Raw genomic sequence first — 26,379 nt, 5'->3', positions numbered from 1 at the left:
TACTTGGATGCAATAATTCCTTGATGTTGTATTTGTTTTGTTCCAGTTTGCAGTGAATGGCTAAGCTCCATAATTATCCCATACTATTGTAGCTGTCCACAAGCTGATTTAAGAAGTGAGCTTTCTGCTGAGTGTTTATTTTGCCATTTCAAGTAGCAAGCCTGTTTCACCTGTCCATTGTTGCTTTGCGTACATACATACTATAAGAAAGCACAAGAAAAAGTCTTCAATAAGATGCAAGAGGGACATAACAAAACACCACAACGTCAAACCTTATATAACTGAAATACAGAATAATTTACTAGGAAATGTCTTGGGGAAGCGCCATTGAAAAGAATTGGGGTTGATGCAGGAGAATAGTGGTCTGAAAAGGTGGGAGAGAGCCACTGATGGGATTTATAATTCATTGTTTGGTATGAAATTGACATGTCAGTGTTGCTACTTTCTATACAGATGGTAATGTTACATTCTTATTGATGAGAGATTGTTATTACATCACACACATTTTTAGCTTTAACAGAGGACTCTACAAACAGTAAGTGTGCGTGCATAACATTAGACTAATCAGGAGACCACAATGATGTCATACTGTGGCCTGTTGCTTTATGCTTTGTGCAGGAATTAGCTAGCCAGCTGACTCATTAACCACAATATCAGTAGCAGGGATGCTCACTTCTGACCAGAGTATTGCTTTCATGCGACACTCTTAAAGTGACTAGATATCATGTTGCTCAAATTGTAGTCACTTCCACTAGACTGCAGTTCCTGCTTTTCCTATTTGCTAGACACTATAATGACAGGTAAGCCACAGATGTAAACAAGGATCAACCGTGTACAATGAAATGTTGGATGTTGTATCTGGCGCAAGCAGATGCCCAGGATGCAGAACAGTATAGTGACAGGCTAGATGCCAGTTGAAGCAATGAGCCGGACAAGCAATAAGTTTTAAGAGTTACTTTACTGACAATATATCACAGCTCTCTCTGTACAAACTCCTCGACCCCCACACCAACTGGCCAGATCTGCCAAGTCTTATAGATAAGGCCAGCTGGTTGCCTTGGATACTTGTCCTTGAGATCTGCACGGACTCTGAGCGTCTTGGCCTTGTAACTCTGCCATGGAAAAAATACTCTCAGGAACCCTTTACTTGCCAACATTCCCCCACCTATTTTTTCCATCGCCTTCTTGCTTAGCATTTCACACATTATATCACATTTCAACAATACATTTCAGATTATGTTACAGATTCACATTTTCACTTCTTTTCATGTCATTTACATTTACATTTCTTGGTTTTATACTTCTGATACATTTCCTTTTATTTCAGTTTACATCACTTTCATTTGTAATACAGTTACTCCATTGCAATCTCAGCATCATTTTTATTACATACATTTATTACAGCAATTATTCTTCATGATTCCCATCATCCGACTTTCGCTGTCATACCTACTTGATTTATCAGTTTTAAGAACTTGTCTTCACTTAGTGGTTTTGTCATAACGTCAGCCAGCATATCAGCAGTGTTACAATAAGTTAATTCCACAAACCCTTGTTTAATCATTTCTCTGACATGGTGATATTTGATGCTGATATGCTTGGTTCTCTTGGTGTGTGCTTCTGACTGAGCTAGCTTAATGCAGGTCTGATTGTCCTCATATATTTTGATTGGTTTGTCTATGCCTTTTCCAATTTCAAACAGTAGATGGTCGAACCAGGTAAGTTCGTTACAAACCAGAGACAACGCTATATATTCAGCTTCTGAACTCGATGTAGCCACTATAGTTTGCCTCTTACTGCACCAATCAATCACTGAATCATATAATAGAATGACAACACCAGTAGTAGACTTGCCGCTACTGGGATCGCCAGCATGATCCGCATCTACATAGCAGCACATACTCCCGTGTTTACTGCTGGACAACACTAGACCTTTACTGCTAGTACCTTGCAAATACCTCAGGACTCGTTTTATTCCTTGCCAATCTGTCTCAGTAGGCTGTTCTACTTTTTGACTTAAGATGCTAACAGCATTACAAATGTCAGATCTTGTTACCTTAACAAGATATTGCAACTGTCCTATGATGTGTCTGTACCTAGCAGGGTTTTCACAAGCTGTCTCTGTGGTTTCTTGTTGAAATGATGTTGTCATGGGAGTCCCTACTGCCTTACCACCAAGTCCAGGCAGCGGTCCAGGGCTTGCACGGCCTCTCCCGATTCAGATGTTACAGAAAAATAGAGCTGGGTATCGTCAGCATACTGCTGACACCTCGCCCCAAGGCTCCTGATGACCGCTCCCAAGGGCTTCATATAGATGTTAAACAGCATGAGGGATAAGATGGTATCCTGCAGCACCCCACAGCACAGCTGCCAGAGGGCCGAAAGACAGTCACCCAATGCTATTCTCTGAGAGCGACCCTGGAGATAGGATTGGAACCACTGTAAAACAGGGCTCACCAAGTTGGCCCAGAAGGATACCTTGGTCAATGGTATCAAAAGCCGCTGAGAGATCAGGTAAGAATAACAGGGTCGCACTCCCCCTGTCCTCCTGATAAAAGTCATCCATCAGGATGACCAAGGCCGATTCAGTCCCATAACCAGGCCTGAACCCAGACTGGGATGGGTCAAGATAATCTGTTTCATCCAAAAGTACTTGCAGTTGCTGCACCACAATCCTCTCAATCACCTTCCCTAAGAAGGGGGTATTTGCAACCGGTCGGTAGTTGTCACAAACCAATGGGTCCAGGGTGGGCTTTTTCAGGAGTGGTTGAATCACTGCCTCTTTCAAGGCAGCTGGAACCACTCCCTCCCACAATGATATGTTGACCACACCCTGGATCCACTTGGTCAGACCCACTCAGCTGTCCCGTTCAGAGCCGAAAGAATGAGGCTGGAGCGTGTGTGCAAGTAAATCTCATTTTATTAGAGTAATTGATACATCAAAGGCATTGTGCTTCATAGGAAACCCTACACTAACTCACTAAAGTCCCTAACTATACTCTAGACATGCTCTGCAGCGTGTGAAGGAAGTTGACTCAACGACCCCCCACTGGGAGTGGCAGGCTTATATAGGAAATGTTTTCGAACGTAATCTCTGACTCCTTCGTAATTCCTGTCTTTGCCCTGTCCGTTTCTGGCGGCGACGGGAACGAGGAGACAGGGGACGCGCATCCAACAGCTCATCAGAAGACACCTGCTCCCGAGTAACAGGCTCGAGGTCAGGGGGTGGTGCCACTCTGGAATCCTCCTGGGAACTGCTTGGAAAAGGAGGAGCTGGCACTGACTCTGAAGCTTCCTCCCCCAAGTCCTCTGCATCAACCGGGGGCGGTGCGCTCGGCTCCTCAGAAAGGGTGTTACTCGTGGGAACTGGCTGAAGAGCAGGCTGCCCCCCTCCTGCACGATCCTGCTCAGACACAAAATCCCTAACTCGGCTTCTTCTGGCTGCAGAGGTGCCTGAAACTCATGCCTCCCCCCTTCCTGTCCCTTCTGAGTTGGCTGCAGCGCAACATCAGCAAGCTTTAATAAGCCAAGGAGGGCAAGGGTCGAGAGGACACGTTGCTGGCTGCATCATCGCAAGCACCTTGTCCACGTCATCAGGCCGCATAAACTAAAACCATTCTCAAGAAGTTGCAGCAGACGTTGCACTGGACACCTCATTGGGGACTACCATAGATGTAAATGGGGCATCAAGACTGCTACGGAGGCAAGCAACTTTACCCTGAAAGTGTCTTGCAAACAATTCACAGTGGGCCTCCGAAGGGTCTAAGACTCCATTTCCTGCAGTTGATGTCAACAGACCCCTGACAGTACGGAAAAGCTCCACTGGACGGCTACTTGAGGATGCGATGGAGGCAAAGAAGTGGGTCTTCTTCGCCACCCTCACCGCCACACAGTAGGCACAGTTACGATGTTTTACTCATGCCCGATCAGCCTCACAGGACGTCTTTTGCCACTTGCGCTCTAGCTGTTGTCCAGCCTGTTTCATTGCCCTTAGTTTACTGGTGTACCAAGGTGCAAGCCAGGCTCCACAGTGCTGGAGAGGGCACTCGGGGGCAACCGTGTCGAGAGCCTGACACGCCTCGCTGTTCCACAGCGTGACAAGGGCTTCAACAGGGTCACCTGCTCTATCTACTGGGAACTTCCCCAGGGCATTCAGGAATCCAGTGGATTCCATTAGGCTTCATGGGAGGACCATCTTAATCTGACCACCACCCCTGCAGGGAAGGATCGGAGCTGTAAGTCTAAACTTCACCAGGAACTGATCTGACCATGACAATAGGGTGACATCCACCCTCCCTATCTCCAGACTACCCCTTCCTCAATCTGGAACAAAAACCAAGTCGAGGGTGTGCCCTGCCATATGTGTTGGTCCAATAACAACTTGAGACAGCCCCATGGTCATCATGGAGGCCATGAAGTCCTGAGCCAGAACACTAGAGGCAGCCTCAGCATGGACATTGAAATCACCCAGCACTATCATTCTGGGCTCCTCCAATGCCACAGCCGAGATGACCTCCACCAGCTCAGTCAGAGAAGCTGCCAGGCAGCAGGGTGGATGGTATACCAGCAGCAACCCTAGTTTACTGTCTCCTCGGCCCAACACCAGGTGCAGGCCCTCACAGCCAGCTCCAAGACAGAGTGGTTTCCTGGTGACAGAGATGGAAGTTCCGTAGACCACAGCAACTCCTCCCCGCCGTCCCTGCAGCCTGTGCTGGTGCTGCACCAAATATCCAGGGGGGCAAAGGTGGGTCAGATCAACTCCTCTAAGCTCACCCACCCAGGTCTCGGTAATGCACACCAAATCGGCACCTTCATCCACAATCAAGTTATGGATGAGAGTGGTCTTATTATGCACCGATCTGGCATTAAACATCAACACACACAGGCCAGTGGGCACAGCAGATAAGCAATGAGGAACCCAAACCATAAGAGGAATGGCAGCAAGGAACAAGGTACAGATAGCCTTGCCTTCGCCTTCTATGGTAATTCACCACCTCCCCATGGCTATACTTCCCTCTGCCCGTAATCACTGAAATTGGGGTGGCATCACCCATGTTCCTCCGTACTAAGACTCCTCCTAAACACCTAATATGGGCCCAACATGAGCCCACCAACAAAGCCTGCCAGAGCAAATTATCCCAGTAGACCTCTGTGAGGATTGGGAACAGTCACACCCATTCAAACTTTTTCACACAGGGGCCATCTTCTCCCCCTCCTGTCTTACACCCAGGGAGGGCCAGCCTTCTGCCAGTTACAGACTCTCACTCTGAAGGCATCTGGCGACTTTCTCCTATCATTCGGTTCACTGCACAGGCTCCCACCCTGTAAAGGAATTACATATGCACCACACGCCCTCCCCACCACCAGTCTCCTCTAGACTGGTTTAACAGAGAACACATTAAAAAAAAGCAAAAAAAAAGTAATAGAAGAGGGGTAGTGCCCTTGCCCTCGGGACTCCCTAAGGGGCTCCTCAAGGGGCAACCCCCAAGGGCAGCTGGGCTTTTATGCCTCCTGGCCCTGTCAGCAGCTGTTGCAAGAGGCTGTGAGATTAACTGCAGCCTGTCTCTGGAGCAAGGGCCAGGCAGGGGGTCCCAGTCCTTGCAGCACTTACCAGGGACTTCAGTTGTCTGGACAGACAGCAGCCCAAAGGAGCTAGTAGCAAGCAACCAGATGCCAGATACTCACTCTGAGGGCAGGTCTTCTTCAGTCCCCTAGTGCTGCAGCTGTTTATTTGTATATGGTTTATTTACACACATTCATAACCTGAGCTAAAGAAGGAGGTGGTCAAAGCATCAGTCTAATACAGCCTTTCCCAACCAGTGTGCCTTCAGATGTTGTTGGACCACAACTCCCATCAGCCTCAGCCAGCATTGCCAATGGTCAGGAAAGATGGGAATTGTGGTCTGTGATGCGTCCTTCCCTGGCTCTCCCTGTCAGGTTCCTACTTGCTCGTGGTTACTGCCTGTCTCTAGGCACCACCAGGGACTCCACCAGTCCGGACCGCACTCTCTTATGGTTTACCTATCCGCTCTAGCACAGATCTCAACAGATCCCCCTGCTAGGCAACCACCAGTAACGTCCCAATACTAGTATTCCCAGAGACTCTGAATACTGGTATTGTTATTCTCTTCACCGCTGCCACCATTTGTTACAGTTCCCCTTCAGCCTTGGTCATTACCTTACCCTCCCTTCTGGTCTGTGAAACCCCAGTCAAGGATCAGGCCTTTGGTAAACCAAATTAAGTATTTATTACAGATAACAAAGCTGACAAGATTAACAAGATTTCTTCTTAAGGCACATAAGCATATGGTTTTACTCAATACTAATCCGAACTCCACCTCCCTCCTTCTTCACGCTCTCCTGGCAAACAACTCTCTCAAACCCCACCAAGCAATCCACTCTCTCTCTTCTCCCCCCCCCCGATTCCACTCTCACTCTTCCTTTTATACATTCAGCCATTTTAAAAACTCAGCCAATCATCTCGCATTCTACTGCCCATTCACCCCCCCTCCTCTTTCACTCCACTTACCATGTACCTTCTAAAACAACAACACTTACCATATATACATTAATATAGGAACATCACATTTCCCCCCCCTTAAACAATAGCAGAGTATTATTCCTGTTCCAGGATTTATACGTCGCGTTAACAAATAAAAGTCTCTATGGGGAAAATGTCTTTCTTTGTTCCTCTTGCCTGGAAAGTCCATCGGCCAGTACATTGTCCTTGCCTTTTATGAACTGGAAGTCCGCCTGATAGTCCTGTAGGGCCCAGGACCACCTCTGCAGCATAGTGTTATGGTTTTTCATAGTCTGCAACCATAACAAGGCCCGATGATCCGTAGTCACTGTGAATCTTCGTCCCCACACGACCGCTAGGCACTCCTTCTGGACCAACGAATAGTTTTTCTCCCTCGGTGTCAGCTTGCGACTCAGGTACGCCACTGGATGTCTGGTGCCTTCTCTCTCCTGTAGCAAGACGACTCCCAGCGCCAGGTCCGACGCATCTGTAGCCACGATGAATGGTTTCTCATAGTCTGGTGCTATTAATATGGGTCCTTGGCACAAGGCTTGCTTCAGTAGATCAAAAGACTTCTGACATTCATCCGTCCATACCACACGCTCAGAACACTTCTTCTTTGTTAATTCATGCAAGGGGGTTGCTATTTCCCCAAAATTTCTCACAAACTTCCAATAAAATCCAGCCACACCCAGAAATGCCCTTACTTGTTTTTTGGTTAAGGGGATCGGCCACGGTTGTATTGCCTCCACCTTGCTCCATAAGGGGGTGATTTTCCCACTCCCCACCTTATGCCCTAAATAGATTACTTCCTTTAGTCCAAACTGGCATTTCTTAGCTTTTATTGTGAGGCCTGCTTTTCTTAAGGCCTCCAATACTGTTGTCAGGTGTTGGACATGCTCAGGCACCGACTTGCTAAAAATGGCCATGTCATCGATATAGGCCACTGCAAAATCTGACATGCCTCGCAACACAGTATTGATTAGCCTCTGAAATGAACTTGGTGAGCTCCTTAGTCCCATGGGTAAGGTCACAAACTCATATAACCCATCTGGTGTACTGAAGGCAGTTTTGGCTCTGGATTGCTCGTCTAGTTCCATTTGCCAAAATCCTTTACAGAGATCTAGTGTAGAGATAATGGTTGCTGCCCCCAATAACTCTAACATTGCGTCTACCCTAGGCATAGGATACGCATCTGGGACAGTAATTTTATTGATTAGCCGATAATCAATGCAAAACCTTGTCGTTCCATCTTTTTTCGGAACCAGGACAATACTTGAGGCCCAGGGACTGATGGATTCCCTGATCACTCCTAATTCCAGCATATCTTCCACCTCCTTTTTGATCTCATTCAAAACTTTCCCATTCACACGGTACGGAACACATCTGATTGGGGCATGATCTCCAGTATCAATGGAATGTATAACTATACTGGTTCGGCCAGGTTTGTTGCTAAAGAGATTCCTATAGGTTTTCAAAACTCTCAGAATCTCCTCTTTTACTTCCTCCTTCACCTCCTCTGACCATTCCACTTGATCTACCCCTCCTTTGTCTTTGCTTTCCTGTACCAAATCTGGAAGTTCAGGCCCACTTCCCTCAGGGAATAAGGTAACTTGCAACACCTTTGCATCCCTGGTATGGTAAGGCTTTAACATATTTACATGAACCACTTTGCTTTTGTTTAATTGGTCTGTGGTGATTACATATGTCACTGTGTCAAGCCTTTCTCTGATGGTATATGGTCCTTCCCAGTTAGCCTGTAATTTGTCATGTTTCCTGGGTATGAACGCCATAACATTATCTCCCACATCATACACACGTTCTCTGGCTGTTCTGTCATACCAGTAACTTTGCTTCTCCTGCGCATGACTCAAATTCTCTTTCACTACTTCCATCATTGATGTTAATTTATTGCGGAATTCCAATACAAAATCAAGCAATCCACTCTCTCTCTTCTCCCCCCCCCGATTCCACTCTCACTCTTCCTTTTATACATTCAGCCATTTTAAAAACTCAGCCAATCATCTCGCATTCTACTGCCCATTCACTCCCCCTCCTCTTTCACTCCACTTACCATGTACCTTCTAAAACAACAACACTTACCATATATACATTAATATAGGAACATCACATGGTCCAACAACATCTGGAGGCCACACTGGTTGGGAAAGGCTGGTCTAATAGATGAAACTTTCTGCTTCATTTGGCATCCTTTTATTACTTACACGGAAACCCTCACCACACTACTGGGATATTTGGGATTGCCTGTGACACTGAGACTTCCCATTTTTTCTGATGTATACTTCTGGATAAAACTTTTTGTATCTCCCCAGACATGTACCATGCCTTTGACAATGTTCATTATCATATTTTTGTTGTTATAACTTCTTTCCTGTTGTTGTGATCCCTGGAAAAAAAGAAACAGAAAATTAATAAAAATGTGTTTCAAAAAACCCAGTGTAAATGACTGTAGTGCATGCAGGATAAGCTATGCCACTAACGTCTTCCAGGGCAGACAGTATCTGCCCTGCAGAAGAGGATAAGGTTTTTTTGAAACAGATTTTCCAGCTACACAGATTCCCCATCAGATACCCTACACTATTTTTTTTAAAAAAAAATCCAAATGACAACAAAGCATGCTTTGCCCCTTTCCGCCCTGTATCAGGTGGAAGATAATAAGATCTTATCTACTATACACTACATTCAGTTATGAAGTAGCTAACAGGCACACAGAAAAAAAAAACTATTTTAAGCAGTGTTTTTTTGGGGGGGAAATAAGCTGCCAGCCCGTTACTCATATCTTAGTGAAAGTGCTGAGGGTGCCAGCACAAAATGACTGCTATAAGCAGCAAAAAAAAAAAGAGGTGCTGGTACTCTGCACTGGTGAATACTGTCAGACAAAAAGTTCTGACTTTAAGCGTATTTACAAGGTTTATCAGTCGGAAGGTTTAGAGGAAGTTGTTCAGGCCAAAAAGAAGAAGGTGTTTTAATATGGTTTTAGCTGTTCGTTTTGTATGGAAACTGAGCACATTCTACCCTTATATAATTTGTTTTGTGTACATGCTATCCCTGACATTGTCTGTCATTTAAGTGCTTACCAATAACATATGCCTAATGCGTCTAATTCCCTCAATTTTTCAAATTGTGCATTATCACTTTTCCAACTGCACATATTTTTTCTAACTCCACATTTTATGTCTAACTGTACAGTAAAAAAAAATTGGAGGAAGACTTGACTCCTCTTATGCTTGCCTAATTACTCAAATTACTAACCATTTATGCAAGTCATGTGGGAGTTTAGGAAAGGGCTCATGCTGCTGATCTAAACCACCCCTTCAATGTTTCTTTATAGGAAATAAACAGGTGGTTGGTTGTCTTAGACCTTTTTGCATGTTACATGTATTTGGGTCCGCAAAGGGTAAATGAAATTATAAAACTTATGGTTTTAACATCTAAGGCTGCAATCCTATGCACACTTTCCTGTCAACATGCTTCGTTGAACACAGAGGACCCTATCCATGTTTACACAGTTCTACAGAGCTTGGAAATGTTACTTTTTTGAACTACAACTCCCATCAGCCCAATCCAGTGGCCATGCTGACGGGCTGATGGGAGTTGTAGTTCAAAAAAGTAATTTTCCAAGCTCTGTAATAAACGTATATGGTTATCTTGTTAGCAACCTGGGTGCTGCCCAATTAGTATTGACCTGTGACAGGGCCTTGTCAGTGACAGTTTCCTGTTTGTGGAATACCCTCCTTCTCCCTTATTGAAAGGGTTTTCTCCACACTTCATCAAACAAGCTACAGATCTCATGATTTGGAAGCTATCAGAGATAATTTGGGAGAAAAGCAATTCAGTTTGTAAAATTGCCCTGAGACTTACATTATATTTTTAAATGGCTGACAGGGAGTAGTTCATTTAAAATAACAACAACTTTGTCTTAAGTCCATTTCCTTGAAAACAAAGGTTGGTTCTCTGGAATGGGGAAAAGGATCTCACCAAATTTAATTTTAGTTTGACTGTGTTACTTACTTTTTAACTGCAGAAGATGAAGGTCAGAGTATGGGGCAAGGTCAGTAACAGGATTACAGGTACTCTGTGAATACAGCTGATTTTTAATTAATTTCAACAAATTATGAGAACTCTGACAGAAAAAAGTCCAAAAGGGGTCTGTTTCTCTCTCTCTTTCTATACTTTGAACTCTCTATTCTCTCTGACTGTTTTGTATATCACCCTGAAAAAATAGAGGGTTGTTAAGCAAGCGTTTCTGAGTTCAGGACTGTAGGATTTGTAAGGTTTGTTTTTAAATGAGCTTATGGGAAGAATCAGAATGGCATGGGGGGTATTTTCAATTTAACATTGCGGAATGAGAAAAATCCATGCTGACTCTCACGGCCGTATAATAAAAGCACTTTGCATGTAGAAATGGGGGAGAAATTGGATTTGGTTTGTATTTAAAGCCAAAGGTATCAAATTCACACTTTCCAAAACAATATGAGAACCAAAACACAGAGATCCTTCAAAATTCACACTTATCCAAATTTTTCAATGCAGTTCTCCAACCAGACAATGTTTACAAAAATACATGTGTGCATATGAGTGTATTATTTATTATTTATTAATTAAATTTATATACCGTCCCATAGCCGAAGTTATTAGTGAAAATAACATACTAAAATGCATTAGATTAGGAGAAATTGCTTGCAAACAAAGTGTACATTAGTAAAAACAGCACACAAAATATGTTTAGTAGGAGAAATTTGCATTAAAATCCTGAAGAATTTTCATGGGGATTAAAAAGAAATTGCTGCAGAAATGTGGCGAACTGAATTTAAAATTGGAGAAATGAGAGAACTCAAACTAGCAGATGTCTCCATCCCTGTCTGCTTGGATACCATCATATTTTTGGATGATGAGAAGTTGGATTATGGCATGTGAGCATAAACACAGACTCTTGATAATGGAATGACAATGATTTGCCCTATACCTTGAGCATTGTCACTAGGTCTCCTTACATTAAAGAATTGGGAAGTATAACAGGAGAAATTTTTCATGCTTCCTCTTCCACCTGCAAAGTGAGGATGATGTTACTGTTGGGGTCAGGGGTGTAGTCGTCTGGTGTTGCGGTGGGTTGTAGACCCATTACTTTTTTGGGAGCAGGGTCCCAGCCAGGTTACTAAGTATGAGCCAATTATCATGAAAGGGAGTGTGTTAGTCACTGAGAAGAGCCCTTGTCCTGTTGTGCTGATTGGAGCTAATCTGTCCAGGGGCAGGGTTGGGGTCCCGGGGATTCATCAGAACTGGATTCAGAAGAACCAGAGAGAGGGGAGGGGGTCACATTGCCAGAGCGGAGCGAAGACGAAGCAGAGGAAATTCCAGAGATAGAGTTACCTAGCAACGGGGACCTTGAAGGCTTTACAGCTTCAGAGTCTTCCCTTGAAGTTCCCACGCCTCCTCTGCTCCGAAGCTCAGAACAGGCGGGGGAAGAGGGAGGGCTGCCCAAGACAGAAAAGCCGCAAGACAGTTTTAAAACTGCCCCCCCTTTCCCCCATACCGGAGTCGGAGACTTCAGAAGAGGAGGGTCCCGTACTTCCCCCGTCGCCGCATACTCGAAGACAGTTGAAAAGACAAGAAAGGAGGGGGGAAGGAGGGTGGTGACTGAGGGTCCGTTAAGGAGGAGTGAAAGGCTTCGCGCCCGTTTGCCCCCTTCTTAAGAGACAGGCGGGAAAGCAGTTCCTTGCTCTGTCAACTCTCTTTCTAAGTCGCAGGACCTGTAACTCTGTGTTGCTTCATGAGAAGGCGCAGTCTCTGTTTGGATATTACCTTAATAAAAACTGAATTGCTTTCAACCACGAGTCTGATTCCTGAGTCCCATCCTGGGCCTGACATAATCAGAGTGAAAGGAGGTGAGCCAGCAACTGACAAAACCCTTCTCAGTAGCTAACTCACAGACTCCACTTTCATGCTGATTGGCTCCTAGGAATGTCTGTTGTAGTGGAGTGTGGACTCTGAGACCATACAGAGAGCAAGGGAGATGAAGAACAATGAAAAAGGGTGTGGCTGTGACTGTCATGAAGGGACCCTGCACTTCTGAATTTATTTATTTTTATATTTTATTTAAGAAGTTTATATCCCGCTTCAGTTCCAAAGAATTCTAAGCAGCAAAAACAATAACATGATATAAGCACCTTATACAATATACAGTATATAAAATCAATTATCTCTCACATTATAAATTAAACGCTAACCGAAATAAAAAGGTCTTAACTTGGCGGCGAAAACTAGTCAAAGAAGGGGAAAAACGAATTTCCTGCGGAAGAGAATTCCAAAGGGTTGGAGCTACCACTGAAAAAGATTTGTTCCTAATGCCAATCCGATGAATTTGTGAGAAAGGAGGAATATTAAGGCCGGGGTCTAATGAAGATCTTAGAGGACGAGTAGGCTCATAAAACAAAATACAATTAGATAGATAGATAGGGCCTGAACCAGATAACGCTCTAAACGTTAACATCAAAATCTTAAACTGGACTCGATAAGGGATTGGGAGCCAGTGTAGCTGTTTTAGAAGCGGAGTGGTGTGGACTCACCAACCCGCTCCTGTTAGCATCCTGGCGGCTGCTCTTTGGACTAATTTTAATTGACGGAGTGTTTTGAAAGGAAGTCCTGTGTAAAGCGAATTACAATAGTCCAGCTTAGACGTAAGCAAGGCATGGGTAACCGTGGTTAGGTCAGAAAGCTCCAGAAAAGGGCGCAATTGGCGGACAAGTTTTAGACGGGCCAAAGCGCTTCTGGACGTTGCTAAGACATGGGCCTCCAAAGTCAAAGCCGAATCCAGGAGGACACCCAGACTACGGACCTGGGTCTTTAAAGGGAGTAAAGTTCCATCTAATATCGGTACATTCCCTATTTCCAATTTGGTTCGGTCCCCAATCACCAGTACCTCTGTTTTATCTGGGTTCAGTTTCAGTTTGTTCTGCGTCATCCAGATCTTAACTGCTGTTAGACATTTATTTAAAGGGAGAATGGCATCTCTCATATCCGGAGGGAAGGAAAAGTAAAGCTGGGTGTCATCAGCATATTGGTGAAATCGAATTCCAAAACTCCGGATAATCCCACCCAGCGGCTTCATGTAAATATTAAACAGCATCGGTGAAAGCACCGAGCCTTGTGGTACTCCGCATGACAATGGCCAGGGGTTAGAGCTAAAGTCCCCAAACAGTACTGTCTGTGATCTGCCCTCCAAGAAAGAGGCGAGCCACTGAAAAACAGCGCCTCGTAAACCCATCTCAGAGAGGCGTCCCAAGAGAATATCATGGTCAATCGTGTCAAACGCTGCGGAAAGATCAAGAAGGACTAACAGAGACATTCTCCCTCTGTCCAATTCCCTCCGAAGATCATCCACTAAGGCCACCAATACGGTCTCAGTTCCATGACCCGGCCTAAATCCAGATTGAGATGAGTCATAGTAATCTGTCAGATCCAGAAAACTCTGGAGCTGAGAGGCCACAACTCTCTCAATAATCTTACTTAAAAAAGGTAAGTTGGACACAGGGCGAAAATTGTCCAAGCAAGAAGGGTTCAAAGAAGGCTTTTTAAATAAGGGAATGATAATTGCTTCCTTTAGGCTTCCTGGGAGGCGGCCTTGCTGGAGGGAAGCATTAATCACCTCGCAGATCTGATTTGCAAGTCCCTTCCTGGACTGTTTTATAATCCATGAGGGGCATGGATCCAATAAACACGTGGTGGGTCTCATCCCTTCCAGGAGATTATCTATATCAGCAGGGAGGACAAGCTGAAAAAAGTCTAAAGTGGAGGAACAAACAGTCACCTTAGTCGGGGGCATAACATCAGTTAAAGTGTTATTAGAGTCAAGGTTAGAACGAATCTGGGTAATTTTAGTACTAAAATATGTGGCTAGTTCTTGACAACGGGAAGCTGAATATTCAAAATTCCGTTTATGTTGGTCTTGGTTAAGTTAATTCTTAACCACCTGGAAGAGTTCTTTAGGTCGGTTGTCAGCAGACAAGATGGCAGCCGAGAAAAAGGCTTTTTGTGACGTTAGTCTAGATGTCATATAATACTTCAAAAAATTCCTAGCTTGAAGTTGGTCAGAAAGGCTCCGAGTCTTTAGCCATCGGCGCTCTAAGCCTCTATAAGTCCGTTTCATATCTGCTAATTCCTTGGAAAACCATGGGGCAACTTTAGAACGAGAATGAGTGAGTGGACATAGAGGGGCAATAGCATCTATGGTCCTGGACATTGTATCATTCCAAGAATCGACTAAGTCGACAATAGAGTCACTGGTTCGAGGAACAGATAATTTTTCAATAGTAGATAGGAAGACGGTTGGGTTTAATAATCTTTTTGGGCGAATCATTTTTAAAGGCTTCTTTTCTTTTACAGGAGTATGTAGTGGTGGTATTTTGAATTTAATCAAATAGTGATCTGTCCAAAGTAATGGACGAATAGATAGATCACTAATTGCGGAATCCTCTGTGTCAGAGCCAGTATAGAAAACAAGATCAAGAGTATGGCCAGCTCTATGTGTAGGTTCGTTAATTAATTGAATTTGCCACTATATTAGTAGTTGGTGTCACACCATCACGGGCCCTTTGCCAATCTTGTAGCTCCATCAAAGGTCCAGTCTAGCCATCTTCAGAAACCTGCCCTGCAGTCAATTTCATTATGTATTGCTCCAATATGAAAAGGCAAGAGGGAGAGGAATGCTCAGTATCTTAATGTTTCCCCACTGTTATATATTTTTAGAAATAACTGTGTAACTGTGTAATATACAGTTAATTCCAGGGCAGGCCATGCAAGGATTTATTGCTGAAGTATGAAAGGACAGGAGAGGACTGCATGGTATCTTAATGCAATGCTTTTTCCGGCAATTACACATTTTCAGAAACAATTGGGTAGTGAGTCACTTCAAAAACACAGTACGTAGATGCAAGGTTGGGAAGAAGGGGGAGCAGGGAATGAAAGTGGGACAGGAGAATGAAAATGGGGGGATTAGAAGCATATTGTTCTGCTTCCTGTATTACTAATTGCAAAACTGGGAAGTGGGGGAGTTGGTGGAGGGAGGATTGTTCTGTTGCAGTAATCTTGAAAACTTTTCAGTAAATAATAAAGGACTGCTGTTACCTTTTGATGAAAGTTTGTGCCATTTTCTCCTCCCCTTTTTACAAGAAAAGTTGCCGGAAATGTGTACTTGACTAAAAAAAAGAGGAAGGGGTGATGATGATGTCAGTGAGGTAAAGGAAACTCTGATTAAAAGGAAACTCTCACGGCATAACGGGTTGAGAGCTAACCACAGAACTTAACATCTAGCGAGATGCAGAGGTAAGATTTATATTAAGATAATAGTCTCTGTTCAGATTACAAACCCTTTAATATTGTCCTTCAGGGATTGCTTTTAAGCAAACCTTTCTAATTGTGTAAATAATCTGTAGAGGTCTATAGTTTGGTGCCTTTTTTCTGAATACCTAGTTTTCTATCCCATTTTGTCACTGATAATTCTATTTTAGTGGTAGTTATGATTTTATTTTATTGTATTGCTCTTCAGAATTCTTTCAATAAGTGACTGTAAAGAAATCTATGGAGTTTTGCAGAGGGAATATCACCATGCCAGTGCAAGATGTATTTTGGCACTTACTAACAGTTGCAAAGTAAGAAGTAAAACCAGGGCTTTTAATGAAATTTTATGAGCAATATAAATCACTGAGTCATTTTATGAGTGATGTAAATCAGCAAAAATTTCAAGTTCTCTCCCCTGCCCCGGTTGTTTCATAAAGAATTTTGATTAATTTAACCTCTTCCTTTAAGCATTCTCTGATACTGTATTGCAATAAATTTTCTAAGTCTGAAATAGTGGCTTGATAATTCAATGTGCCACACACACATAAGCCTTATACGGCTTAGGTCCAGGCTATCTGTCAGAGCGCCTCTCCCTCTATGAACCTGCTCGGACTCTAAGATCCTCCAGTGAGATTCTACTCATTACCCCTTCCTTCCTGCAAGTTCATCTTGCAGAGACACAGAATAGGGCTTTTTCGGTGGCCGCCCCTAGACTGTGGAATTCTCTCCCTATTGAGGTCTGGTTGGCTTCCTCATTATCGAATTTTCGTGCACAGGTGAAGACTGTTCTATTTAGACGGGCTTTTAACCAATGTAGTTAGTTTTAACCTATGTTTATTTTAATTGTATTTAAATTGCTTAAACTGAATATCATGTTTATTAATTACTTCTGTTTTAATGTAAGCCGCCCTGAGTTCCTAGGAAAAAGGGCGGGGTATAAATATATATATATATTTTTAAAAATCTTCATTTCACCATATTAACAGAGCAATTCTATACACATCTACTCACAAGTTCAATAGGACTTAGTCACCTGCAGAAAAATAAAAATAAAAATGTATGTAGGTATTGCAATTTTAAGATTTCAGCCTAAGATTTCTGCACTATTATTATTTTGAGTGAGAGCTAAAATTCAATCCCATTTCAGAAGGTAATCTTGAATAACAGATAATGATGCTGCCAGTTCTGCCAGTGACATATTTAATTGTGAAATAGAAAGAGCCACCATTAATCATTTATATAGCAATTTTTTCCCCTCAGAGCACTTAGCAGAGGTTTTTGCAACAACCCCAACAGCAGTATAGTGTAAATAATTGTATTACAGATGGGGAGGCGTGTGAAAGCTGATAGATAGTAGCACCCAGAGAATCCATGGCTAAACTGAGTTCAGAACCAGGAGCTTCCAGATTTATAGATGATACCCTTAATAGCAGCACTAAGTTGGTATTAGTGTGGGACCATTGGTTCACCAATCACAGTATTGTTTAAATTGAATATTTTACTTAAACCCCTGTTTTACATCAACCTGTACCTCCAGGTTTCAACAGAAGTCTTTTACAGCCTTAACTGGAGATGGCAGGGATTGAATTTGGGACTCAGGGACAACTGGGAGGGAGGGCTGGCCCCACACACCTGGCCTCCCACCAGCCACATCACTGTGCTTAGCAGGAGGGGAAGGAGCAGATTGACGCGGTCTGAATGCAGCAGTGAAGCCAGTCGCACTCACATGTGCTGTGCCCACACTTACCTCACCACTACTACCACATCCCTCTACCTGGACCAATAGTGATGTAGCTGACAGGAAGTCAGGTGTTCGGTGGCACATATCCATGCTGGCAGTCCCTGTTGGGACTTTTGCATGCAATGCAGTTGCTCTACCACTGAGCTATGGCCTTTAATCTGTACAAATTGTTCTCCAACCGTGGTTTGCAAGTTCTGCTCTGGAGAACCCTGAGATTCTCTGGAAACATCTCAGTAACAAACAATGTCTCCCTGAAAGACAGAGTGCCCAGCAGCCACTGCACCCAGTCTGCCCCTGCAGTGTGCAGCCGCAAGGAAAATTTATCTGATGGCTGGGCCTGGGCCAAAATGGCCCCCTCCTTTTTGCTATCCTCTTTGGGAGTAGCAAAATGGAGAGGGACATTTTGGCTATTTTTCAAGGTGGAGAGCGTTGGTGAATTGTTGGAAGTGTGCCTGTTACCTTGCCTTTTAAAACAAAACCCCCTAGAGGTTTTCCAAAATGGGAGGTGGCAGCCGGGGAGGAGGTATCATTTGGGAGACGAAGGCTGAGCTGAGATCCAGAGACTCTGCTTGGCTGGCCAGGTCCCAACTGGCACTATGGGGAGGTTATAGGGAAATCCAAGAGGTCAGCTGGGCTGCAGATATAATACTTTCTTTACAGAAGTCATGAAGAGCCTGTGACCTAATGGGCTGACAGCTAATGGGAATTAAAAGTCCAACAATGTGTGGAAGGCCACAGGTTTCCCAGCTTTGCTTTACATAAAGCTCCTTTCCATTACTTATAAAAGACTCCTGCTTGCCTGGACAATCTTTCCATCTAGCAGCTGCCTGGGCAGGTTATTTTCAAAGACAGTTGACCATTTCTTTTTGTTGTTATTGTTGTTTTTGTTTTGCTGTTATAGAAAAAAATCCCAGGGAAAATGCATCAGGCTATTTCTGCCATGAAGGGCGATTGCCACATGAAGAAATGCAATGGTAGAAAGCAATGTTAATATTCTCTTATCTTTTTCTGTTGTTAATGGAAACAGCAGAAGTCAAAGATTTTAACATTACAGGTAATGTAATGCTATGCTCTTCCTTAGCGTACTTAAAATGCTCATTGTCTCTGTTGGTGGTACAGTCCCCTCAGCGTTCATTTTTGCACAGGGCTTTCACGTTTTATGTCTGTATTAAAAAGTTTGGGAACTGTCCCCTCTGTAGTGGCAAGTTTTGATGTGATGCATGATTTCTGCATGGGATGGTTGCTGTCACAAAAAAAATGGTGGAAAATGTTCATATAAAATTCTGCAAAGTGGCCTTTTTCTAGAGGGGTGAGAAAAATTAAAAAACCTTAGAAACTTTCTTTTAAAACCCTGGGAATGTTCAGCTCTGCTCTTAGTTAATAGTAACTAAGGGCGCTTCCAGATGGTCACTATGCATGAAAAAGGAAATGGACTGTAATGGACTGCAATCTCGACTTATGGCGACCCTATGAATAGGGTTTTCATGGTAAATGGTATTCAGAGGGGTTTTTCCATTGCCTCCCTCTGAGGCTAGTCCTCCCCAGCTGGCTAGGGCCTGCTCAGCTTGCCACAGCTGCACAAGCCAGCCCCTTCCTTGTCCGCAACTGCCAGCTGGGGGGCAATTGGGCTCCTTGGGACTATGCAGCTTGACCACAGCTGCACAGGTGGCAGGGCACGTAACCCCTGAGCCACTCACTGTGGGGGTGATCTTTAGCTGGCCCTTTACACTCAGGTTACCACAACCCCACAAATTCAGGGTGCACAATTAAAGCTGAGTCTTGCTAAACAAACCTGCTCCCCCAAAATATTATGCTTTTTGCAACAAGGAAAATCTCTGTCATGAGCCTCATGGAGAACTCTTGGCAGGAGGAACTCTGAGGAGGAGGTGGTTTGGGATCCAGGGGAGGGGCCCAGTGGTCCAGGAGCTGTGGATGAGGATGTTGGGAAGGGGCCCAGTGATCTGCCCACTGACAGCCACTTCTCTGAGGTGCGAGCTGGTGCAGACAAGAGGGCTGAGGCATCCATTCAATTGTGCTGCCCTCAGTATGTCAGAGGCAGGGGAGAACCTGGCAGAGTCATTCCCGCCTCCATTAATCACAGATGCACTGTTGGCTGTATATGTGTGAACAGGCTGACTCGATTAACCAGCCTACCTATAGGAGTACCCACTTGCTTGCCCAGTCCCAAACTGAGAGAAAAGTTCCACACAAGTAGACGTGCCTGCCCTATCCTTTTTAAGGGGATTCAGGGAGCATGTTGAGTGTTGTCACAACATCTTCTCTTGAGTAGCCATGCTGAGTAGTGACTTCTATTGACCTTAACAGTGTGTGATCTGTTACTTTATGTTCCAATCCTGTGCTAACCTGTGGATTAAAGCCACTGGCAATAACCGAGCCAAGAGTCCTGAGTCTGAATCTGTTGGGGGTCGCCAGGACAGTGACAGGAAAATGCACTGTAAAGTGTGGGATAACACTTGCATAATGCAACTTCATAAAGTGTTGGATGAACAAATCAGGAAGAACGCTCATTAAATAACCGAAACCATCTAATGCGCTCCCTTTGGGAGGAAGGGCAGGATAGAAATTGAATAATTAAATAAATTATCTCTCTGCAAACAAATCAGGCTGGATGCTCATTCAACGGGTCATCTGGAAGCAACCTAAGAATGGATTTTTTCCCTTGAATTTCACGGGTCTGTGTATCTTTTCAGGATGTCTTCACAAGCACACTGATGTGAGGTACCGGGCCGTTAGTGACCAGAAATTTGTTGTATCTTGTGACTTACCACCTGAGGACCCTGATTCAATATTTAACAGTTCTCATCTTTATGAAAGCCAGCTGCAGTGGTTCTGGCAATCAAGTGATGGAGGAGTCACGATGCGTCTCAAAAGTAAAACCATCAACCCAACACTTCAGGGAAATGCCCTTTGGTTTAATCCAATAACAGTTGAACATTCTGGAACATATATTTGCATAAATAGGTTTGTTGTTATGACAGAGCCCCTTCAGTCCTTTGCTTTATGTGGGTGGGTGGGTGGTGTTTTCTTTGTCATGATCATTTATTTCTTAATTACTTAGAATTTGACCCACCCAAGTCAAACACTTTTAAGCCTCATTCATTCAAGTGGGAGAGATGAAAGCATGAACTTTACTTTGCTGTTGAAATCAATGGGAATTAATTGTACTTAATTTAGGCTGGATCATTCCCTTTCAAAACTTATCTCCTTGGGCCTCCAAGGAGCTCTCCAAGTAATTACATTATGCTGTTAACTACTGTCCAACTATAAAATAAAATATTTACTCTGCCTATATGCACTTACTCTAAATTAAATACCATTTACTTTCTTATTTATATTGGGTGTATTATCTGGTTAATTTCCATTAATTTCTTTTCCAAATTAATGTGGTTTATCATTTTGATTTTTTTAAAAAAATGTTTAGCTAAATGTTGCATAATACTTTGGGTAGTATTCAATGCCGGTCCTACTCAGAGTTGCTCCATTTAAGTTAATAGGCATGACTAACTTAGGTTCATTAATTTTAATGGGCCTACTTTGAAGCAGGACTTAGTTGAATACAACCCCTTATCATTATATCACCATGACAAGTAATATTAATCATATCTTTTGAAATGAGAGTTAGTGCTAAATTGCGGATCCAAAGCCAAGGATCCAAAGATGTCTATTCCCAATTGAAAAGACATTTCTGCTTGCGCAGCGCAGGTTTGCAGTTTCTGCCAACTCTCCCTCCATGTGCTTCTCCCTGTACCATATCCCTTGCCATTCCCAAGGGTCCCCCAACTCTCAGGGCTAGCTTTTTTAGGGTGCCAGAAGTGGCAGTGGAGAGGAGCTACAGAAAGGCCACTGTCATTTAATCGACCTTTCAGTGTGGCAGCACATATGCTCTGGAACTCACTTTCCATCTATATTGGGCAGACACCTTCTGTGTGTTATTTTCGGCACTGGCTAAAACCTTTTTTGTTTAAGCAAGTCTACCCAGGCATGTAAATATGACATGTATTTTAATGTGTAATTTTACTTGATAATGTATATGTCTAAAATTGCTGATTTGATTTTGAAAAACATTGGTTTAAAACTGTTTTTAACACCCGATCTTTATCAGTAATTTTAATGTAAATGGAGGTTTTGATGATTAAGAGGTATATGAATCTTGTACAGTAAGTACTGTTCCCATCAGCCCAGTCAGCCTGGCTTGCTAACTGGGAATAATGGGAGATGTAGTCTAAGCCATATGGAGGGCATTAAATTAGGGAAGTTTGGTCTATAGTGCTAATCTGGTATATTAACAACATATTTCCGTTTTGATAATCTAGCCTTTCCTGGATAGTTTCATCTGAGTTTTCTTTTTGCATCACACAGGGAAAAAACATTGATGTGTGCCAATATATTCATAGATGTTCAGACAAAGAAGATGGCTAATTGTTCTGATAGCAGCACAAATGACAATTATTTGTTTGTTCTACGAGGAGCAAACATTTCTTGCCCAGGAAAAGACTGTTACAGTAATTTTCAGCGCTCACCTGTTAAATGGTACAAGGTAAGTGAGTCCACCAACATCTGGAGGGCCACAGTTCCCACCCTTGCTCTACATGCTTGAACTCATCTATTTATGCCTCTTCCATCTTTCTAAGGTGTTTTGTCTTTGGGAGATGGGAACAGGAGTCATATCAGCAAGGGAAGGTGGTGTGCCCCTTTCCTTCCCCCTGATTCTCCTAAGCCTTTTCAAAAATTAGGAAGTGGAGACAAAGGGAAGAGGGTGGTAATGGGGGGGGGAGTCAGAGGATGGATCAGCTCAATCGTTCAGCCCTCACCAGCTGCCAAGTCCTATTTTACGGCGTAATGTAATGTGTGTGTGTTTTTTCTCTCTCTCCTTAGAATGGACGAAAATTAAGACTTCGAAAGGATGAAAGACCAACCCTGCAATTTCAGCATGATAAAATACTATTTCGTTATGTCTATGAAATAGATAATGGTACTTATATATGTGATTACATGCTGATTGACAACAGTACCCAGTGGACAGTGAGAACGATAGTGAATGTAAATATCATCTGTAAGTCACTCTACATCCAGCATAATAAATGGTTCTGATGCAATGCCTTAAATTCTGGCACTTGCTATTATATTGCCTCACATGATTCCCATTTAGACTCTCACATCCATTTTAACCCAAAATTAAATGTCTATTTGTGTAGGTTGATTGCATCTGTCACCCCAGACAATTTAAAATACAAGACTGCCTGAAACAAATTTACTTAGAAGGTACCATTTATTTCTGGCTATATAGAAAAAATCCGTAATCCATATTGGACAGTGCCTATTATTAGGCCAACCAAAAAGTCACAAAATAGTGTGCAAATCCTAATATGGATTTTGGAATTTTTCTTATAGGCCAGCACAGCTACCTTTGCTTTTTTGTGACTTAGGATATATAGAGTTATTAAAATGTGACATATATATGAATGTATTGCCCTCCACCAGCTATAGATGTGATGTTAGGTTGCTTTCAGAAGCTGTAGAAAACTTCTTGCAGTCTCTGTTGAAAGAACATAGCATGCATATTTGCATGAAAGTAGTTGCTGGAAGGGATAAAGGTCAGGAAATTAACAAACTGACATTTAAAAAGTAAACTTACTAAATGAAGAGCTGCTTCTATTAAATGGTACAGAGCACCTGCTACTGCAGATTCAAGTAGACGAGGGAGAAATTCTGTTTGGTTTAATTATAACCTGTCTAATTCACATTTCCCAAAACAATATGCAAACACAGGTATCCTAGGAAATCCACACATTTCTGAATTTTGTGATGCTGTTCTCTAATATGTACAAGAATGCATGCTTTAGGGGAAAGTGTGCATAAAAATGCATATATTAGTGCAAAATAACAGATAAAAAGCATATTGGGGGAAATTGCGTGCAAAAATGTGTTCAGAGAAACAAGCACTTAAAATGCTAATGAATTTTTGTGAGGACTTTAATTGCAAACTGATGCAGGCATGTGGAGAACTAGACTTAAGAACGGCAAAACGAGAAATCAAGAGAAACCAAACCTGATAGATTCATCCATCCCTAGTTATGTCTTTATTCTTTTATACCCAAAAGAAGTTGAGCTGAAAATCTTTGCAAATGTTGAGTGCAGACTGTTCTCTTTAGGACTGACAGTAGCAGTTCAGTATTAGCACTACCTTCCTGGTTGCCCAAGCCAGCAGCCCTAGTGTAAAATCTATTTAAATTTTATGTAGACTGACAAGGAGTCTTGCGGCAAGAGCACTGACACTGCTGGGTGATACATGCCTGTTTGTCATGTAAACCTCTCTCCAAATGTGTGAAATGTTTTCTGCTGGGATGTAATAGTTATAATGCCAAATTAGGACTGGGACAAACCCAGGTTCAGATCTTCTCTTAGCCATGAAACTCATTGAGTTTCATTGAGTGACCATTGAGCTCCTTGAAGGAAAGATGGGGTATATATACAATCAAAATAAATAAATTTTGTGTGTCAGAGAGGAGAACATATATCCTGCAAGCAATCAAGCTGGCTATATGTTCTTCTGTCTCAAACACAAAAATAACAAAGTGGGAAAATACTTCCTGAAATGGTGGAGCATTGCTTTACAAAATGTGGCAGATTTAAGTTTATTAACACTTACTTTTCTCCTAAGATGTAGCAGACTTTGGAAATACTCTAAAAAAAACCTTAAAAAAAATAAATGCCAAGAATTGTGAGGACATGATTGTGAATTGTCTCATTATCATCAGTGTCAATGACACAAGCCAGTCAAGTGCCATGGCTGTCTTATAATGCCCCTTGCCACAGTAGACTCAATAGCAGGTGTGGGGAACCTTTGGCCCTCCAGATGTTACTGCACTACTGCTCCCATCAGCCCCAGCAAGCATGGCCAAAGGTTAGGCATAATGGGAGTTGTAGTGCATTTGCAAGTGCATTTGGAGGAAGCGGATTATCTGGATCCATTTCAATCAGGCTTCAGGCCTGGACATGGGACTGAAACGGCCTTGGTCACCTTGGTGGGTGATATGAGGAGGGCGCTGGATAGGGGCGAATGCACCTTCCTTGTCCTCCTTGATCTCTCAGCGGCTTTTGATACCGTTGACCATGGTATCCTTCTGGACCGCCTGAAGAGGCTAGGCATAGGGGGCACTGTATTGCAGTGGTTCCGTTCCTTCCTCTCTGGTACGTACCAGAGAGTGGCATTGGGGGATGAGGTTTCGGATCCTTGGTCTCTCACTTGTGGGGTGCCACAGGTCTCCATCCTCTCCCCAATGCTGTTCAACATCTATATAAAGCCGCTGGGGGCTATCATCAGAAGATTTGGGCTGCAGTGTCACCAGTATGCTGATGACACGCAGCTCTATCTCTCATTCAAATCTTCACCGAGGTTGGCTGTAGAAACCCTATCCAAGTGCCTGGAGTCGGTGAGTGGCTGGATGGGAAGGAATAAGCTGAAGCTGAACCCTGACAAAACCGAGGTACTGTTTGTGGGAGACAAGGGAAGGTTGGGGGATGTTGACCTGGTGCTCAGTGGGGTACAATTGCCCCTGAAAGACCAGGTCCACAGCCTGGGGGTCATTCTTGACTCCCAGCTGTCCATGGAGGCTCAGGTCTCGGCTGTGAGCCAGGTGGTGCTGTATCAACTGCCATCTGATACGGAGGCTGCGCCCCTACCTTCCCAACCATCTGCTCCCATCTGTGGTACATGCCCTGGTCTCCTCTCACCTAGACTACTGTAATGTGCTCTACGTGGGGTTACCCTTGAAAACAGTCCGGAAGCTGCAACTGGTACAGAATGCGGCACCTCGCCTGATTAAAGGCAGCCACCGGCGAGATCATATCACTCCAGTGCTGAAGAAGTTGCACTGGTTACCGGTTATTTTCCAGGCCCAGTTCAAGGTGTTGGTTCTGACCTTTAAAACTGTATATGGTTTCAGCCCAGTCTATCTGAAGGAGCGCCTCCAACATCATGAGGGATGCCGCTCAACAAGATCAGCCTCAAAAGGCCTTCTCTCTATCCCACCAGTTAAAACAGCTAGACTGGTGAGAACTAGGGAGAGGGCTTTTTCATTTGTGGCCCCCACTTTGTGGAATTCCCTCCCAAATGATCTCCGCCATGCCCCCTCTATGATGAGCTTTTGCCGGGCCTTGAAGACCTGGCTCTTCAGGCAGACTTTTGGGGTGGGTTAGGTTTTTATTATTATTGTTGAGATTTTTAATGTTTTAATGTATTTGTATGTTTTTATTTTGTACGTTGCCCAGAGTGGCTGGACAGCCAGCCAGATGGGCGACTAATAAACTTAATAAATAAATAAATAGTCCAGCAACATTTGGAGGGCCAAAGTTTCCTCACATGTGTTCAATAGCAATGGAGCAACTGTTGGAGATAGAACCTTATTTAACCAACAACTTCTAATTGCAGTGTTGGTGCTAGAATCTCCCAGCAATGATAACATGGTCTGTAATGAACATCTGTCCCCAGAAACTGACGGGTTACATAGGTTGACCCTCTTTACAGAATTAATTCTGGTTAAAGTGGGTGTCTTATTTTACTTATACCTTAAGAAAGGACTGCTCATAATGTTTTCCTTTAATGGCTATTTGATTATCTCCTATTTGTCCACAAAATGAAAACCCTTGTATGTGGTTTTTCATTATTTCCTCATGTCAGTTGTCATGTTTAACCTGATCATAAACTCTACCTGCAAAAAGACATTAAAGTTCATTGGGA

The 26,379-nt window shown here is 43.3% G+C and overlaps 1 protein-coding gene across 2 annotated transcripts in view; it reads left to right on the top strand.

Moving 5' to 3' along the window:
- Window positions 1-15,734: 15,734 nt before the first annotated feature.
- IL18RAP (interleukin 18 receptor accessory protein) overlaps window positions 15,735-26,379 on the top strand; it is a 35,573-nt gene continuing 24,928 nt past the window's right edge. The window contains exons 1-5 of one of the 2 annotated variants that reach the window (XM_061629402.1): window positions 15,735-15,862; window positions 18,520-18,672; window positions 20,330-20,600; window positions 21,999-22,176; window positions 22,515-22,692. In XM_061629402.1, the coding sequence (XP_061485386.1) occupies window positions 18,603-18,672; window positions 20,330-20,600; window positions 21,999-22,176; window positions 22,515-22,692 (697 nt within the window). In that variant the 5' untranslated portion in view covers window positions 15,735-15,862; window positions 18,520-18,602. Of the gene's footprint in view, window positions 15,863-18,519; window positions 18,673-20,329; window positions 20,601-21,998; window positions 22,177-22,514; window positions 22,693-26,379 lie in introns of those variants that run through there. The other variant, XM_061629403.1, reaches the window with a different exon arrangement.

The sequence above is a fragment of the Rhineura floridana genome, chromosome 5, assembly GCF_030035675.1.
Source record: "Rhineura floridana isolate rRhiFlo1 chromosome 5, rRhiFlo1.hap2, whole genome shotgun sequence".
Lineage (NCBI taxonomy): Eukaryota > Metazoa > Chordata > Lepidosauria > Squamata > Rhineuridae > Rhineura > Rhineura floridana.
Note: the sequence above shows the minus strand (reverse complement) of the source record. Positions and strands in the feature narration are given on the sequence as shown.